Source organism: Podarcis gaigeae (genome assembly GCF_964106915.1).
Source record: "Podarcis gaigeae genome assembly, chromosome: 18".
Classification (NCBI taxonomy): Eukaryota; Metazoa; Chordata; class Lepidosauria; order Squamata; family Lacertidae; genus Podarcis; species Podarcis gaigeae.
Genome location: NC_139696.1, coordinates 3235601 through 3254580, shown reverse-complemented (window position 1 = coordinate 3254580; position 18980 = coordinate 3235601). Strand labels below are relative to the sequence as shown.

Below are 18980 nucleotides of genomic sequence, written 5' to 3'. Positions count from 1 at the left end.
TTTTCACACACACCCCCAAAAAAGTTTTTGATTGGAGTTTCTGCTGAAATGAGGCTGCATTTTAATGTTGTGTTTAATCTTGTTTTTAAGTTGTATTTTAATCAATTGTTTTTATACCTGGTGTTAGCCGGTCTTGGCTCGGGAGGGTGGGGTATAAATAAAATTTGTTTCTTCTTCTTCTTCTTCTTCTTCTTCTTCTTCTTCTTCTTCTTCTTCTTCTTCTTCTTCTTCTATAACAAGGTCAATAATAGTATATTTGCATATTTTCAGTATTTTTTTTCGGGGGGGACACAGGGGTACGCATACCCCTAAACATTCTGTGAATCTTTGTACCTTTGTCCATTTACTATACAGAAACGTAACCTTTGGGTTGCAAACATGGCAAACCCGGAAGTGTATTTTTCCGGGTTTTGCCGCACGCGCAGAAGCACTCTATCGCACCGTGAGCATGCACAGAAGCGGTGCCTCTACTTTCGGATTTTTCAGGATATGTACGGACCCCTGGAACGAATTACCGTATTTTTTGCTCTATAAGACTCACTTTTTCCCTCCTAAAAAGTAAGGGGAAATGTGTGTGCGTCTTATGGAGCGAATGCAGGCTGCGCAGCTATCCCAGAAGCCAGAACAGCAAGAGGGATTGCTGCTTTCACTGTGCAGCGATCCCTCTTGCTGTTCTGGCTTCTGAGATTCAGATTTTTCTTCTTCTTGTTTTCCTCCTCCAAAAACTAGGTGCGTCTTGTGGTCTGGTGCGTCTTATAGAGCGAAAAATACGGTATATTCATATCCAGAGGCTCCACTGTATGTGTGGACTATAAAATGGTGTGGACTATAAAATGGTGGTTTTCTTGAATCAAAATGAAAGTACCCCTAAACATTTTTTTAAAAAGAAAAAAACACTAGGTATGTTCATGCAACGTTATGCACGAGGCTTAACCACTGGCCTTTGAGAACCTGGCGCCTTCCAGATCTTTTTGGACTACAATTCCCATGCTGGCTGGCGGTTGATGATGGGAGTTGTAGTCCGAAACACACACAGAGCATCGCCTGGAAAACGTCGCCCTGGTCTCCTCCGAGACGGAGGGAGATATAGGTGCAATAAATGAGCAAGACCCCTCTGACTTTCCTCCTCCTCCCCGGCAGCAACCTTTAAGCGCCCGGTCGTGATCCTGGGACCCATCGCTGACATCGCCATGCAGAAACTCAGCACCGAATTGCCAGATCAGTTTGAGATTGCAGGTGAGCCTTCCTCCCCTCGACCCGAGTCCGGTGCATAGCTGTCAACCGTCCCTTATTTGGTGTGAAAGTCCCTTATCCCAGCGCCGTGTCCCGCTGCTGTCCCTTATTCATGATGTCCCTTCAATTTCCCGGGTTTCAAAGGAAGCAGCTCCTCTCCCTCCCTCTCTGCCGGCCAGGGAGGAGGGAGGCTCCAACTGTGTTGCTTGGCTGCGTTGCTCACCCAATAAGGAGTCTAAGAACGACTGGGGGGTGGAGCTTGCATGCCTTGTGCTGATCAAATCGGCCGCGTTGCCTGGGGACTCACCTTTGCTCAGCGCTTCCCAGCAGAGAGGTGACGGTGGTTTTCCTTGCTGTGTCCCCTTTGCCGGGTTGCTGCGCTGTGGGCACCACCGCTTGAGGCTTCATTTGGCTGCTGGCTGGGCTTTCTGCCTTTGGCTCGGAGGGGCTCAGAAGTTGAACATACCTGTGCTTGGAAAATCCCTTATTTTGGCTGCTGATCCCTTATTTTTGAGGCTGCTAGTCCCTTATTTTCAAATCTGTAAGTTGATAGCTATGGTCCGGTGGGGCTGGGAGGGCAAACTGCCGGGGCTTCATATGTTGTCCGACTCACTGTGCGTTGACTGACTCTTGGAAAAACAATATCCATCTCTCTCTCTTTCTCTTTCCCTCCCCATTTTTAGAGAGTGTGGCGAGAGAAGGGAGCTCATCTAAGGTTATCAAGCTGGACTCCGTGTGGCATATTGCAAAACAGGTTAGAGGCGGGGGGAACGTCACGAAACCGGGGTCCAAGGGGTTGGGAAGCAGATGCTCCCTCGCTCTGTAGCCCTTCCCGTCAAAATAGGACGCTAGTCCTCATGGTTCTGTGTTGCGTTCTGAAGGCGAAGGAAAGGACCGGGCCCTGATTAAAACAAAACGCATGAGGCTTGGACTCTGGGAGGATGTGCCAATAATAATCATCTCTCACACCCTGGCCCAGGTCCCTTTTATTAACAAAAGAACTTTGAACACAGCACTTGTAAGAGCCAATCCGAGGTCCTCTGAGCATTTCAAAAACAACCACTATGTGGGTACAAAGTTAGATCAGAGAAATCCTTTTAACTACAAAGAATACTTTGAGCATGCATACATGTTCAGGCTAAATAAAACAGGAATCAAGGGGGAATGTATTAAGCAAACAGGCAGTAAACAGGAAAGGAAAGATGGCAAAGAAATTCAGGTGAAACTCGAAAAATTAGAATATCGTTCCTTGATTTCAGGAATTCAGCTTGAAAGGTGAAACTAATATATAAGATAGACTCATGACAAGCAAAGCGAGATATGTCAAGCCTTGATTTGTGATCATTGCGATGATCATGGCGTGCAGCTTGTGAAAACCCCAAATTAACCATCTCAGAAAATTTGAATATTCAAGGAAACCAGCAAAACAAGGATTGCAAATCGAGCAAGATTGGACCTCTGAGAAGTAGAAGCACGTTGCGCTTTGCATTTCACGAGTCGATCTCATATATTAGTTTCACCATTCAAGTTTAATTCCTGAAATCAATGAACTTTTCCACGATATTCTAATTTTTCAAGTTTCACCTGTATAGTATATACAATATCCTTGTGAACTCTGTTTCCTGAACTCTCTCCCTGGCCCTAAGATTAACAAAACTAACAAAAGCTACATCAGAGCTACCTTCTGTCTTTATGACCCAGGATGCCTGGTAAAGCAACTGGTTTGTGTTTTAGAATGCTTAGACGCAGGTGGCGCTGTGGGTTAAACCACACAGCCTAGGACTTGCCGATCAGAAGGTCAGCGGTTCGAATCCCCGCAACGACGGGGTGAGCTCCCGTTGCTCGGTCCCTGCTCCTGCCAACCTAGCAGTTCGAAAGCACGTCAAAGTGCAAGTAGATAAATAGGTACCACTCCAGTGGGAAGGTAAACGGCGTTTCCGTGCGCTGCTCTGGTTCTCCAGAAGCAGCTTAGTCCTGCTGGCCACATGACCCGGAAGCTGTATGCCGGCTCCCTCGGCCAGTAAAGCGAGATGAGCGCCGCAACCCCAGAGTCGGCCACGACTGGACTTAACTGTCCTTTAAAAGATAAAAGGGACGCAGGTGGTGCTGTGGTCTAAACCACAGAGCCTAGGACTTGCCAATCAGAAGGTCGGTAGTTTGAATCCCCTTGACGGAGTGAGCTCCCGTTGCTCCTGCCCACCTAGCAGTTCGAAAGCACGTCAAAGTGCAAGTAGATAAATAGGTACCACTCCAGCGGGAAGGTAAACGGTGTTTCCGTGCGCTGCTCTGGTTCGCCAGAAGCGGCTTAGTCCTGCTGGCCACATGGACACCGGCTCCCTCAGCCATTAAAGCGAGATGAGCGCCGCAACCCCAGATTCGGTCACGACTGGATCTAACGGTCAGGGGTCCCTTTACCTTTATGTGCCTGTCAGGCATAGAAAATGGACAGTAGAGAAAACAGACAGAGAGGCAGAGGCTTGTGGGATGGAATCACAACTCGTGTCAAATGGCTCAAGCCCAGTCAAAGCAATGGGTTCATTGCGGACACAACAGCTTGCTACATTTTTAAATAATTCCTCATAGCAATCCCACATGACTACCACAGTTCTGAACGGAGGGATGAGTTAAACAAGAAGCCGCCTTCTGCCAGATCAACACATTGTTCCCTCCAGTTTAGCATTGTCCACACTCAAAACAAAAAAAAATTCCTTCCAGTAGCACCTTAAAGACCAACTAAGTTAGTTCTTGGTATGAGCTTTCGTGTGCATGCACGCTTCTTCAGATACGGTGTATATCTCCTTGACGTCTAACGGGAGGGCGTTCCACAGGGCAGGGGCCAACACCGAGAAGGCCCTCTGCCTGGTTCCCTGTAACCTCACATCTCGCATGGAGGGCACCGCCAGAATAATAATAATAATAATAATAATAATAATAATAATAATAATAATAATAATAATAATAATAATAAATTTTTATTTATATCCCGCCCTCCCCAGCCGAAGCCAGGCTCAGGGCGGCTAACAACAATAAAACCATACAAAAGTACAGCACAAGCAACACTCTAAAATCATTCATTATAAAATTAATTAATTCAAGCCACTGGCAACCATTGGGCCAGAGCTCCGCGAAGATTGCCGAGGGAGGGAGTCAGGCTGTGCCCTGGCCAAAGGCCTGGCGGAACAGCTCCGTCTTGCAGGCCCTGCGGAAAGATGTCAAGTCCCGCAGGGCCCTGGTCTCTTGCGACAGAGCGTTCCACCAGATCAGAGCCACGGCTGAAAAAGCCCTGGCTCTGGTTGAGGCCAGCCTAACTTCTCTGTGGCCTGGGACCTTCAAGATGTTTTTATTTGAAGACCATAAGTTTCTCTGTGGGGCATACCAGGAGAGGCGGTCCCGTTGGTACGAGGGTCCTAGGAGCTGGACCTCAGTGTCTGGGCTGGACGATTGGGGTGGAGACACTCCTTCAGGTATACTGGGTCGTTTAGGGCTTTCAAGGTCAGCACCAGCCCTTTGAATTGTGCTCAGAAACATCCTGGGACCCAATTGAGGTCTTTCAGGACTAGTGTTCTATGGACTCAGCAGCCGCTCCCAGTCACCAATCCAGCTGCCGCATTCTGGATTAGTTGTAGTTTCCGGGTCACCTTCAAAGGCAGCCCCACGTAGAGCGCATGGCAGTAGTCCAAGCGGGAGATAACCAGAGCATGCACCACTCTGGCCAGACAGTGCACAGGCAGGGAGGGTCTCAGATGGAGTTGGCAGACAGCCGCCCTGGATGCAGAATTGACCTGCGCCTCCAAGGACTGCTGTGAGTCCACAATGCCCGCCAGGCTGCGCACCTGGTTTCTGATGGAGTTGATAGATAGCCGCCCTGGATGCACGATTGATGTGTGCCTCCGTGGCTGGCCTCATTTGTCCCTTTACTGTCTCCCAGGATAAACACGCCCTTTTGGACATCACCCCGGCAGCTGTGGAGAGGCTCAACTACGTCCAGTACTTCCCTATCGTGGTCTTCTGCGAGCCGGACAGCCGGCAGGGTGTCAAAGCCATGCGCCAGTGGCTGGCCCCGGAATCGAAGAAGAGCTCACGGCGCCTCTACGCCCAGGCTGGCAAGATGCGGAAGGACTGGAGCCACATCTTCACGGCCACCATCAGCCTGGCCGGCGGCTCCAACAGCTGGTATCAGAGCCTCAAGGACATCATCCGAGTGCAGCAAGCCCGACCCATATGGACGACAGAGGAGCAGGTGGGTGGCGTCTGGGGTACCAGAACCTGGATCTCACGTCTTACGCTGCGGTTGTGGCATGCTGGCATTTTCTCTTTTTTAATGAAATATTTTTCGTTTGATTTTTTAAAATGTCAGCTTCGTTCCAGAGCTGACAGTGGCTGGAAATGAAAGCAGGCAAAGAGAGATAAGGAGACTGGAATGTGAGAGGGAGGAGCGGCAGCCGAGTGGCATAGCTTCAGAGAACAGAGAGCAGGCAGCAGATAGCAAAGATCCACAAAATACCAATCTTAGCTCAGAGACGGAAGCGGAGAGGCCAGGAATTGTTGTTTTTGTTGTTGTTTAGTCATGTCCGACTCTTCGTGACCCCCTGCACACCAGGCCCTCTTGTCTTCCACTGCCTCCCGCAGTTGGGTCAGACTCATGCTGGTAGCTTCGCTAACACTGTCCCACCATCTCGTCCTCCGTCGTCCCCTTCTCCTTGCGCCCTCCATCTTTCCCAACATCAGGGTCTTTTCCAGGGAGTCTTCTCTGCTCATGAGGTGGCCAAAGTCTTGGAGCCTCAGCTTCAGGATCTGTCCTTCCAGTGAGCACTCAGGGCTGGTTTCCTTCTGAATGGAGAGGTTTGATCTTCTTGCAGTCCATGGGACTATCAAGAGTCTCCTCCAGCACCAGAATTCAAAAGCATCCATTCTTCGGCGATCAGCCTTCTTGATGGTCCAGCTCTCACTTCCATACATCACTACTGGGAAAACCATGGCTTTAACTCTACGGACCTTTGTCGGCAAGGTGATGTCTCTGCTTTTTAAGATGCTGTCTAGGTTTCTCATCGCTTTTCTCCTCAGAAGCAGGCGTCTTTTAATTTCATGACTGCTGTCACCATCTGCAGTGATCATGGAACCCAAGAAAGTAAAATCTCTCACTGCCTCCATTTCTTCCCCTTCTATTGGCCAGGCCAGGAATAGCTAGCCCAAAAACTCGAAGGCAGGAAAAGGTCAGTGAGAGGAGGGGGAAAGGGTTTTTTCCCTTGTTGGAAGAAGAGGAAGGGGTTGAGTTTAGACTCAGGCAACTGCAAACTTGGCGTCAGACACAGCGTGAAGGAGCTCTGGAGTGATTTATGTGAGCAATAGACCTGAGATAATTACTGCCGCTGTCTCACTTCTGTGGGAGAGCCAAGCCACTACAAAAATAGAAACTTATAGCAAAATCAATTAAAAATCCATACATAGAGATTGCTCTGAATCTCAAGACTCCCTCCCCCTCCATCCTCTCCATGGGTCCTAATGTTAATATTTACAACGACATATCAATCTGTTATCCACATTTTCTATCTGTCCAAATTGTTCATAGTCTTTGCTACCTTGCAAGTGAGATTAAAACCCTGCTAATGTAAGTAGCCCCGCCTGTCACGCGGGAGACCGGGGTTCGATTCCCCGATGGGGAGAAACGCACATTTGAGACATGGGTGGCGCTGTGGGTTAAACCACAGAGCCCAGGACATGCCGATCAGAAGGTCGGCGGTTCGAATCCCGGCAATGGGGTGAGCTCCCGTTGCTCGGTCCCCGCTCCTGCCAACCTAGCAGTTCAAAAGCACGTCCAAATGCAAGTAGATAAATAGGTACCACTCCAGCGGGAAGGTAAACGGCATTTCCGTGCACTGCTCTGGTTCGCCAGAAGCAGCTTATGTCATGCTGGCCACATGACCTGGAAGCTGTACGCCGGCTCCCTCGGTCAGTAAAGCGAGATGAGCGCCGCAACCCCAGAGTCGGCCACGACTGGACCTAATGGTCAGGGGTCCCTTTACCCTTTACCTTTAATGTTTTAATCTGCTTACAATGATCTCCTAAATAAATTATAATTTCCCCCCATTCTTTTAAAAAGTTATTATCCCCTTGGTTCCTGAGCTTACCAGTTAATTTTGCAGCTGTTGTCTTTTCTGGTCCTTTGGAATCTCAGTACCTATAATTCCTAATTTTAAAAGCTTCTGTTTTTTAAAGTAAAAGTTATTTCATTATATATCATCACCCAGAATGTTTTTTATTACCTCACACGTCCACACATGATAAAAGGTACCTTCTTTTTCTTTACATTTCCAGCAGATATTTCTACTGGTTCTATACATTTTTCCTAACTTACTAGGAATCAAATACCACCGGTACATCATTTTCATATACAGTCGTACCTCGGAAGTCGAACAGAATCCGTTCCGGAAGTTTGTTCGACTTCCAAAACGTTAGAAAACCAAAGCGTGGCTTCTGATTGGCTGCAGGAAACTCCTGCAGCCAATCAGAAGCTGCGGAAGCCCGGTCGGATGTTCGAAAACCGGAACAGTCACTTCTGGTTTTTGATTGTTCAGGAGCCGAGGTAAGGCTATAATTTTCTTTCAGCACCCAACATGCTGTACGCTAGCATTTTCAAAGAAGAACGGTTGGCTTCCGATTAATAACCATCATGCTACTTAATAATATTAATTTGTTTTTAGCATTGTGCATCATTAAAGATTGGGCTTCCAGTTGTTTGAATTTTTTGAGCTGCTTTTTGCCATCTGGTGTCTCTCTGTAACAATGTTTTCTGATTCTCTCTTTTTCATTGGACCGATCTTGGGGTTGTGTTTTTAAAAAAGGACGAGGAATTTTGCAACCCTCTCCAGGAAACCTTTTTAGCTTATGGGCAATAACTTCCATCTAGAATGAACACAGGCAGAAAAATTCCTCTTTTCTTAGATATTTCTCTTCTCTGCCCTCAGTGATCTTACGGGTGAAGCTGGTTTTGATTGGTTTTTTAACAAAACGTTATAATTGTTTTTATCGCTGATGCTTTTCGTTGTGAAATTGCTTCGAGGTATTTTACAAGAAGCACATTTCAAACGGAACAAAATCAGTAAGTGCCTATCTGCTGATCTGGAACAACTTATACCCAAATGTATAAAGTTGGCATGCATTTTAATAGGTAAATTCTCCTTGTAATGTATATTTTGAGCAGCTGATTTTATTGATGTTTTGAATTTATTATTTTTTAGGTCCGCTTGGTTTTTAACTTCTGGCTTTTAACCGATAATTTAAATGTATCTTCTGTGCAATTGGAACGGCTGCCCAGTCGCTCTGGATCTGAACACCTCTTAGGATATCGTGACCAGACTTTGCATGACAGCTCCTGAGATCAGGAGCCGCTTTTCATCTATATTTGGTTGGATGCCTGATTTTATCCAGATTTTGCACAATCATTCCTGAGACCAGGGAACTGGTTCTCTTCTATATTTGGATAAAACTGGGGGTTATTTTGAATCAAGGTGGTGAACTGAACCTTTCAAAACCGCCCTGATTTTTGTTGGAGAAAAGCAAACACATTTCCTTCTTCTGAGCTTCTAGTTAATGCATGAGTTACTTTGTCTCTTTCATCTTTACTCATCCCATAAATAGTTGTTTCATGAATAAAGCCTCTGAACTCCTGAAACTTTAAATCTTATTGACCCAAGCTGCAAGCACTTCTAACAGGTAATGGGCCCAGGCATTTATTTGGAACCCCAAACGGATTTTCCCAAAGTTTCCTTTACAAAAGCTTTCCCATTCCAGCGAGAGAGCCAGCGAGAAGGGGAGTGGATTTCAAGAGAAGTGAAGAGAAAGGACGGGTGGACTGGACTGGGAAGAAAGAGCCGGTTGCAAGGAGCAAAGGAAGGAATCTGCAAAAGGAAAAATCCTAGGTATGCCTCTCCCCAAAGAGAAAGCAGAAGAGGATGGTTTGCATTGCTGAGAACTGGAACTTGTAGAGAGATGAACAATGGCTGGAATTTAGGCAAGGGCAGTAATCCCCAAGTCAAAGGAGCAGATTTTTCAACGGTGGATGTTCAAGATAGAGAATCTCCCAGCCCGCTGCAATCGGATAGCAAAGGGCAGGGAAGCAAAAGGCATTGTTTTTTGGTGGAAGATTCGCTGATAATACACACCAGAGGATTGGGGAAATCGTATTCAATTAGGCTGAAACAGGATGGAGACTTGCAAACTCGCCTAGAAATTCTTCGGCGACTGAGAAAAGTCGGCAGTGATCTTGAGGACAACCGTGCGGCGGTTTCCGTGTTATGCCGATTACCCTAATACTTTGCTCCACTGATAAAATGTCCTGGAGACCCAACCAGAAGCAGATTCGAGTCTTTTCCAAACAGGTTGAAGAGTGTCACAGGATTAAGAGCATAGCTGTCAATTTACAGATTTGAAAATAAGGGACCTGCAGCCTCACCTGTTCCAGGCACTCCAGTCTTCCTGTCCTCCTGCAGTCTGGTCAAACTCATGCTGGTAGCTTCGAGAACACTGTCCAACCAACTTTGTAACCAGAGGTTCAACTGAATAGAATCTGAATCACATGCACCACAAGGCCTATGCAGCCTCAACTTAAGATGGCTCCCCGGCCTGGCTTTGCACTGCAAAGTTTGCAGCAGCACGTGCAACAAAATGGCGTCCAGCATTCAAAACCCCCCTCAGCTTGCATTAACTAGCCACACACAAGGCATGCAAGCTCCACCTCCCGGTCGTTCTTAGACTTCTTATTGGGTGAGCAACGCAGCCAAGCAACACAGTTGGAGCCTCCCTCCTCCATGGCTGGCAGGGAGGGAGGGAGGGAGAGGAGCTGCTTCCTTTGAAATTTAAGGGACATCATTTAAGGGACATCCATCAATAAGGGACAGCAGCGGGACATGGCGCTGGAATAAGGGACTGTCCCTTCAAATAAGGGACACTTGACAGATATGCTTAAGAGAGTTATTGGGGAGGAACGCAGCACAGACCCTTGTGAAGGAAAGAGCAAAGAACGTCTTTTCGTTGTGGGGAAATGGGACATCTAAGGGAATATTAGAAGTCTGGGATGCAAGCTTTAAGGCTACCTGGTATGTTGATTCTGGTGCGAGCAATCATCGGACAAGTTGGGTGAAAGATTCCAGCATTGCGGGGAGGTGGGCTGGATAAGCCCCCGTGGTCCCTTCCAACTTGACAGTTCTATGATTCTAGAAGTGACACATCATTATTGCACCGCTTGATCCAAACTACAAAGACCGGATTTACTTTGCCGATGGGAACAGTAACATTCCTTTATATAGACAGTGGTACCTCGGGTTAAGTACTTAATTCATTCCGGAGGTCTGTACTTAACCTGAAACTGTTCTTAACCTGAAGCACCACTTTAGCTAATGGGGCCTCCTGCTGCCGCCGCGCCGCCAGAGCACGATTTCTGTTCTCATCCTGAAGCACTATTTCTGGGTTAGCGGAGTCTGTAACCTGAAGCGCAGGTAACCTGAAGCGTATGTAACCCGAGGTACCACTGTGTGTGTGTGTGTGTGTGTGTGTGTGTGTAATTTTTATTAGTTTTTTTTAACATATCATTTTCAACAGTAATTAAACAAACTTTTACATCTTATTCAGATTTTTGACTTCCATCAATCCTGTCTGAAAATTTTCCAATCTAGTCTCTCAGTATGCATTTCTTATCTTCCCTGTTACATTTCAAACTCATAACCAACATCTCTCTCTTTTTCTATTTTGTAACACTTAGTATATTTCTCCTTACAAAACTTCTAGCGTAATTTGTTGATCACAGTTGCTCTTGAAATAATTCATATACTTCTTCCAATCTTCCCTAAAACTCTGGTCCTGCAGGTTTCGAATCCTTCCTGTCATTTTGTCCAATTCGTCATAGTCCATTAATTTCATCTGCCGTTCTTCTTTCGTCGCAATTTCTTCTTGTTTCCATTTCTGGGCTAACAATACTCTTGCCGCTGTTGCTGCATATAAAAACGATTTAACATCTTGCCTATTAATGAGTTGTACAGCAACATTCCTGAACGGAAAGGCCAATACTTTCATTCGCAGGGAAACCAAAATGCTTGTTTACAAAGCTCTTGTACTACCAACCTTACTGTAGGCTTGTGAAACATGGGCCACGTATAAACGCCATCTCCAACTCCTTGAAAGATTCCATCAACGGTGTCTCCGAAATATTTTACACGTCACTTGGGAAGACAGGCGAACTAATGCCAGTGTACTGGAAGAAGCAAAGATCACCAGTGTCGAAGCAATGATTCTTCAACACTGACTTTGTTGGACCGGTCATGTTGTTCGGATGCCTGATTATCGTCTTCCAAAGCAACTCCTCTATTCCGAACTTTAAAATGGAAAGCGTAATGCTGGTGGTCAACAAAAGAGGTTTAAAGACTGTCTCAAGGCAATTTATTTTTTTAAAAAAAGTAGTATAAACACCAGCAATTGGGAAACACTGGCCTGCGAGCGCTCCAGTTGGAGAACAGCCTTGACCAAAGGTGTCATGGGCTTTGAAGACACTCAAACTCAGGACGCAAGGAAGAAACGTGCCAAGAGGAAGGCACGCTTGGCAAACCCTCACCTGGATCAACTCCCGCCCGGAAACCTATGTCCCCACTGTAGAAGGACGTGGGGATCCAGAATTGGCCTCCACAGTCACTTACGGACTCACTGTTAAAACTGTGTTTGGGGAAGACAATCTTACTCGGCTACGAGGGATTGCCAAAGACAAGAAGGTCTCGGAAACAGCAGCAGCTAAGCTCTCTGAGGGCCTTGGAGGCTGTCACAGCCTGAGAAGATAAACCTAAAGACTAAACACATTGGCGTAAAGTTATCTCCTTCGCAAGGTGGTGCAGCAAAATGGCATCGTTGGCTGACGGTCTGAGCTGTCTATAAATCGCCTGAAAATGCAAATGTATTTGATAAGACGGGTGGTACTGCAGAAAAGCAAAACACCTTTCCTTCTTCTGGACTTCTGGCTAATGTGTGTGTTGCCCTTGAACCCTGCAAAGGTGCTGTTTTGTCTAGAAATTGTTTCGTAGCCTCTCTGCCTAGGCTAAACCCCGTCGCACGGTCACAGATCCATTTAGTTGTTCTCTCCCAACGTGTTGAGAGGCAAAACCTTTCGTCTCTGCTCATCCTTTAATAGTTCCGGCCGAGAGGAATCCGTTCCTGCGTAAATAAAGTCTCTGCAGAAACTGTAAGTGATCATTCCGGCCTAATTCACCCAAACTGCGAGTTCCCCTAACACCGCTTTTGAAACTGCCCATATTTTAACAACTGACTTCAGAAGCTACCTGTGTTTTTAAGCGCTGTGGTTTTTAAAAACAGACCGACTTGGGGGCGGGCCATTAGAATTCCAGAGCGACACGCTGCGTGCAAGGAGTAAATTTGTATTTTGTGTAAACAGCTGTGAGGTTTGTTTGTTTTTTTAATCATTACCATAATTTTCTGCTCTATAAGATGCACTTTTCCCCTCCAGAAAAGTAAGGGGAAATGTGTGTGCGTCTTATGGAGCGAATGCAGGCTGCGCAGCTATCCCAGAAGCCAGAACAGCAAGAGGGATTGCTGCTTTCACTGCGCAGCGATCCCTCTTTCTGTTCTGGCTTCTGGGATTCAGAATATATTTTTTCTTGTTTTCCTCCTCCAAAAACTAGGTGCATCTTGTGGTCTGGTGCGACTTATAGAGCGAAAAATACGGTTGGTGATATGCAGGTTAGGTTAAAATAAACTCACCCACCTCCCTTTTCCACCCAGGTGGATGTTCCAGCCGACGAAGGCTTGGACCTATTGAACCAGCCCTCTCCCACCAGCCCGGGCTACTTGACCTGCGACAGCCGAGCCAACAGTGACTACGATGAGACAGACGCAGAAGGCGAAGCTTACACTGACCAGGAGCTGGATGAATCCTATCAGGAGCCGGCCCTGGCTCGCTCCTCGGAACCCACCGAGCAAACCACGGATCAGGACCTCAGCGAGAGAGTAGCGGCTGCTTTGGCTTACCCAGTTAAGCAGGTAAGGGTAAAGGGACCCCTGACCATTAGGTCCAGTGGTGGCTGACTCTGGGGTTGCGGGGCTCATCTCACTTTACTGGCCGAGGGAGCCGGCGTACAGCTTCCGGGTCATGTGGCCAGCAGGACTAAGCCGCTTCTGGCGAACCAGAGCAGCGCACGGAAACACCGTTTACCTTCCCGCCGGAGTGGTACCTATTTATCTACTTGCACTGGTGTGCTTTCAAACTGCTAGGTGGGCAGGAGCAGGGACCGAGCAATGGGAGCTCACCCCGTCATTGCGGGGATTCGAACCGCCGACCTTCTGATTGGCAAGCCCTAGGCTCTGTGGTTTAACCCACAGCGCCACCCGCGTCCCTAGTTAAGCAGATAAAGAGTCCCCAAATGGGTTCCTAGGGGTTATCTACTCCAACCCGATCCCTGTTCTGCTCCATTGCTGGGCAGCCCATGTGATGGGGGTGTTACTGTAGCAAGAAGCAGAACAGTTTGAGCGTATTACCCCAGTCCTGGTCCACCTGAACTGGCTACCAATTAGTTTCCGGGCCTAGTTCAAAGTGCTGGTTTTGACCCATAAAGCCTTAAACGGCTCAGGACCGCAATGCCTCAACGAACGCCTCTTTCCATCTGAACCCACCCGGACCCTGAGATCATCTTCTGAGGCATTCCTTCATGTGCCTCCTCATTGAGGAGGGTCCGGAGGGTGGCAACACGAGAACGGGGCCTTCTCTGTAGTGGCTCCCCGTCTGTGGAACGCTCTCCCCAGGGAAGTTCGCCTGGCTCCTTCATTACACACCTTTAGGCGCCAGGCAAAAATGTTCCTTTCCAACCAGCCCTTTGGCTGATCCGATTTACATCCTCTGCCCTTTTAAAATGCGTTGGGGTTTTTCATGGGGAGGGGTATTGGGTTGCTGTTTTTTCATTTTTATTAGGTACCGTTTTTTCGCTCTATAGGACGCACTTTTTCCCCTTCAAAAATGAAGGGGAAATGTGTGTGCGTCCTATGGAGCGAAGAAGCCATTGTCCCGCGACCCTCTCCCGGCTGGAGACGTGATGCGCGGCTATGGCAGCAGCCTCTCCGCTGCGCCTTTCCGCTTCTCCCCGACCTGCTCTTTGGGGCTGGTGGTGGGCTTCCCCCCGCCAGCCCCAAAGAGCAGGTCGAAAGGAACCTGAAGCCTGGAGAGCGAGAGGGGTCGGTGCGCACCGACCCCACTCGCTCTCTAGGCTTCCAAGGTAGCCGCCTGAAGGCGACTGAACGCACCTTGTTTTAGAGGGGGGAAACAAGAGGGGGAAAATTCTCCCCCTCTCTGCGCAGCGCCTCCTGTCACTTCGCTGAAGGGGCGCTGGGCAGAGAGGGGGAGAATTTTTTTTTCTTTTCTCCCCCCTCTAAAACAAGGTGCGTCCTATAGAGTGAAAAATACAGTATTTTGTGGTTTTATATCTTGGTTTTATTTTGTGAACCTATACCCCCAGGTATAGGGCAGTATATAAATTCAAACCATCTGGTACGCAGGATGAGACCCTACCTGCCTGCGGACTGTCTTGCCAGAGTGGTGCATGCTCTAGTTATCTCCGCTTGGACTACTGCAATGCGCTCTACGTGGGGCTGCCTTTGAAGGTGACCCAGGAACTGCTATTAATCCAGAATGCAGCAGCTAGATTGGGGACTGGGAGTGGAGACCATATAACACCGGTCCTGAAAAACCTACATTGGTTCCCAGTACGTTTCCGAGCACAATTCAAAGTGTTGGTGCTGACCTTGAAAGCCCTAAATGGCCTTGGCCCAGTATACCTGAAGGAGCGTCTCCACCCCCATTGTTCTGCCCAGACACTGAGGTCCAGCTCCGAGGGCCTTCTGGCGGTTCCCTCATTGTGAGAAGTGAGGTTACAGGGAACCAGGCAGAGGGCCTTCTCGGTGGTGGCGCCCGCCCTGTGGAACGCCTTCCCTTCAAATGTGAATAAGCAGCTATCTTCTCTTTAAAAGACATCTGAAGGCAGCCCTGTTCAGGGAAGTTTTTAATATGTAATGCTGTATTGTTTTCAACACTTGATTGGAAGCCGCCCAGAGTGGCTGGGGAAACTCAGCCAGATGGGCGGGGTACAAATAATAAATTATTATTATTATTATAAACAACAACAACATCTCCTGTTCTGTTTCACCACTGAAAAGCACTTACCATTGGGATGCTTGTTCTAACTTTTAGCCAAAATCTGTGCTTAAGAAAACCTAAGATGAGCTTAATCTTAAAATCTGTGCTTAAGCACAAAATCTGTGTTTAAGAAAACCTAAGATGTTCTCACGGTGGCCAAGAAGCTAAGAATAGAGGTAGACTGGCTCTGGAACTGGAGGCTCCATCAGGACCTAAGAAAAGCCTGGCTTTTGGTACGAGCCAAAGGAGATTCATTTGGTCATCTGGTCTCAAATGACTTTTGGGAAAGGTGCAAGCAGGATTCGCATGCAAGAACTACCGTATTTTTCGCTCTATAGGACACACTTTCCCCCCTCCAAAAATGAAGGGGAAATGTGTGTGCGTCCTATGGAGCGAATGCAGGCTTTCGCTGAAGCCTGGAGAGCGAGAGGGGTTGGTGCGCACCGACCCCTCTCGCTCTCCAGGCTTCAGGAAGCTCTCCGCAAGCCTTCAGAGCGCGACGGGAAGGCTTGCAGATAGCAGTAAGCTCCGGGAGCAAAGGCGAAGTTACGTGCGACCTCGCCCCCGCTTCCGGACCTGTTCTGGGGGCTGGGGTTGGGGGAAGCTCAGGCTTCTCCTGCCCCAACCCCATGGCTAAAAAAGAAGCCAAGACAGTGAGCGGGATCCATCCCCCTTGCTGTCTTGGCTTCCGGCTGGAGAGGTTGTGTGTGGCTATAGAGGAAGTCAAGACAGGCAGCGGGATGGATCCTGCTGGCTGTCTTGGCTTCTTTGCTCTTTGGGGCTGGGGGGGTTACCCCCTTTATTTCCCCCCAAAAAAACTAGGTGCGCCCTATAGAGCGAAAAATACGGTACTCTCTCCTCCTGTGGTTTCCAGCAGCTGTTCTTCAGAAGCCTCACTGCCTCTGACCACAAAGTCAGAGCCTAGCCATCACCGCTAGCGATAATTTTTTGTACATCACCCATCAGACCGGGTCGCCGCAGCCGCTCTGAGCAGCTTCCGGCAAATTGAAAACACCAACCCCGGTTCTGAAAACAATGGTGCAAATCGGAAGCGATTCTCCTTGAATTGAGAGTACCCCAAACTTTGGGTCCCTGGTTGTTGTCGGACTACAACACCCATCATCCCTAGCGAGCAGGGATGATGGGAGTTGTAGTCCCAGTGACATCCGGAGACCCAGCTGTTGGGAAACCACCCATTTTAAGACCTGTGGTTCTCACCTGCTGGTTCCTCTTTCTTCCCTCTCCAGCACGACGGCGACCAGCAACCCCAAGGCCAATGGAGCGAAGACTACGGAAACAGGTAAGCATCTCCAAAACTTGCTTTTTGCATTCTGGGCTACCAGGAAAATGTCCACCCGAGTGGGAGGGCTGATTCTTGGTTTCCGAGGGCACGAGATGAAGAGTTTGGGGGTCGAGGACACAGGTTAGGGGCTGCAGCAAAGCTGCGAGTTTTAAAAGAGGGCGGTTGGCCGGTCAGCGATCCCTGGGTACAATCCTGTGCGCTGGCTGCGGTTGTGAATGATTGCTCAAGTTACTAGTCCACATTGTCAGTTGTCTGCAGCCGTCTGACCAGGGTCGGATTTAGGTCTAAGCTACTGAAGGTAATGGGGCCCTTTATATGTCCAGCTGCCCTTTGTCAACAACAAACTGCCACTGTTTTTTGTGTTGAATCTATGCTATATGGCAATTTATGGACCTAATAGGTATCTCAAGCCATTTGCACACATTGCCCTGCAACCAGTCCATGCAGAATGTAGGCACCCTATATATAGAAAGGAGCAAAGCAGGGATATTTTAGGGAGCAGGCGAGCAGGCGGGGTCCATGACTTACATCAACACAAAACACCGTTGCTGTATGTAGGTTTTATTTTATTTGTTTTTTATCTTATATTTTGGAAATGTACATCCAGGTTATTTTCCCCCTTTACATTTTTTTTGGGGGGAAGGGGGCTCCCAAGAGAGCAGGGCCCTAAGCTATAGGTTGTGTGTCCAAACTATTTTCAAAGAGGACCAGATATGATGAAGTGAACATGCGTCGCGAGGGCTGACCAAAGTTTATTGGATTGAAGTTGCTGGGCTTTTTATTGGATTTTACCCCAGGAAATAGGGACGCGGGTGGCGCTGTGGGTTAAACCACACAGCCTAGGGCTTGCCGATCAGAAGGTCGGCGGTTCGAATCCCCGCAACGACGGGGTGAGCGCCCGTTGCTCGGTCCCTGCTCCTGCCCACCTAGCAGTTCGAAAGCACGTCAAAGTGCAAGTAGATCAATAGGTACCACTCCGGCGGGAAGGTAAACGGCGTTTCCATGCGCTGCTCTGGTTCGCCAGAAGCGGCTCAGTCCTGCTGGCCACATGACCCGGAAGCTGTACGCCGGCTCCCTCGGCCAGTAAAGCGAGATGAGCGCCGCAACCCCAGAGTCGGCGACGACTGGACCTAACTGTCAGGGGTCCCTTTACCTTTTACCCCAGAAAATAAACTGCCACAGGGGGGCTGGATCGTACCGACCAATGGGCTGTCCTAAGAACCGACTTTTTTTTGCTTAATTTTGCAACCTGGTTTTCCTCTCCCCCAGGGAATATGAACACGATGCCCTGCGGAAGAAGTTCACCCACGCTCAGACCTACGACTCCGAATCGGACCAAGACTACGGTTACGACTGGGGGCCTGCCACCGACCTCTAGACTGTTCTGCAGAGATTGGGGTTTGCCGATTGGAGGAATACACGGTGTGTGTTGTGTTACTTTTTTCCCCATTTGGAAATTCTGTGCCTACGACATCCCCGTATGCCCTCTTACCAGCCCCGGGTCCCTGCGGATCAGGACCCCCCGACCCCAAACTCAGGTCCCAATTCTTCGCGGCACCACCTAGCAAGGAACCGTTCCGCCTCTCTTTGCTCTGAAATTCCTGCGATCTTCGGGGGGAAAGATCTGTGCCAACGGCTCGCAGCTTTTGAACAAAGGACCTCGAGGCAAATCGGTTCTTTTTTAAAAACGAGAAGGTGAGAAATAAATAAATCTCCATGCATACCTGCAAAGTTTGGGCCAGTTTTTTAAATAATAATAATAATAATAAACCTCCCTTATTGATCTCTCACTGTCAGAGAAACATTCAAACACCCCTCTGGATTTTTGCCTTAATAAATAGCTTGTTTTAAGCTGTGTTTCAGTTCTAGGTTTTTGTGTGTGTATGTCAGGGTTTGGGTCAGGTAGGCAGGAGCTGAAAACTCCACACGGCTTTTCCTGGAGATCCTTGCTTTGCAGATTTATTTCGTCTTTCATTTCCTAAAATGTTCACATTGTTAAAAACAACAACAACAACACAAATCCGTTCGCCTCAACGCAGCTTCGCAGGTTGTTTCTCAGAATAGAGAAATCGGGAAGTTAGAGAGAGTTGTTTGTCGGAATTGTAAATGGAGAAATGAGGATCTCTCAGGGGCTGAAGGCCGTGTTAAAATGAGAGAGTCACAGGAGGCTGCCTGTTTGAGCAGAGAAAATACCATATTTTTTGCTCTATAGGGTGCACCTAGTTTTGGGGAGTGGAAATAAAGGGGGGGAATTATTTCCCCCAC

The 18980-nt window shown here is 48.2% G+C and overlaps 2 protein-coding genes across 6 annotated transcripts in view; one reads left to right on the top strand and one right to left on the bottom strand.

Moving 5' to 3' along the window:
- Positions 1 to 18566, top strand: part of TJP3 (tight junction protein 3) — a 57047-nt gene extending 38481 nt beyond the window's left edge. For all 5 annotated transcript variants that reach the window (XM_083720274.1, XM_083720275.1, XM_083720272.1 and 2 more), the window contains exons 15-20: positions 1141 to 1236; positions 1917 to 1987; positions 5162 to 5473; positions 13012 to 13269; positions 16660 to 16712; positions 17985 to 18566. In XM_083720274.1, the coding sequence (XP_083576400.1) occupies positions 1141 to 1236; positions 1917 to 1987; positions 5162 to 5473; positions 13012 to 13269; positions 16660 to 16712; positions 17985 to 18093 (899 nt within the window). In that variant the 3' untranslated portion in view covers positions 18094 to 18566. The remainder of the gene's footprint in view (positions 1 to 1140; positions 1237 to 1916; positions 1988 to 5161; positions 5474 to 13011; positions 13270 to 16659; positions 16713 to 17984) is intronic.
- Positions 1 to 18980, bottom strand: part of GAMT (guanidinoacetate N-methyltransferase) — a 218826-nt gene that overhangs the window by 187351 nt on the left and 12495 nt on the right. The window lies entirely within an intron of this gene.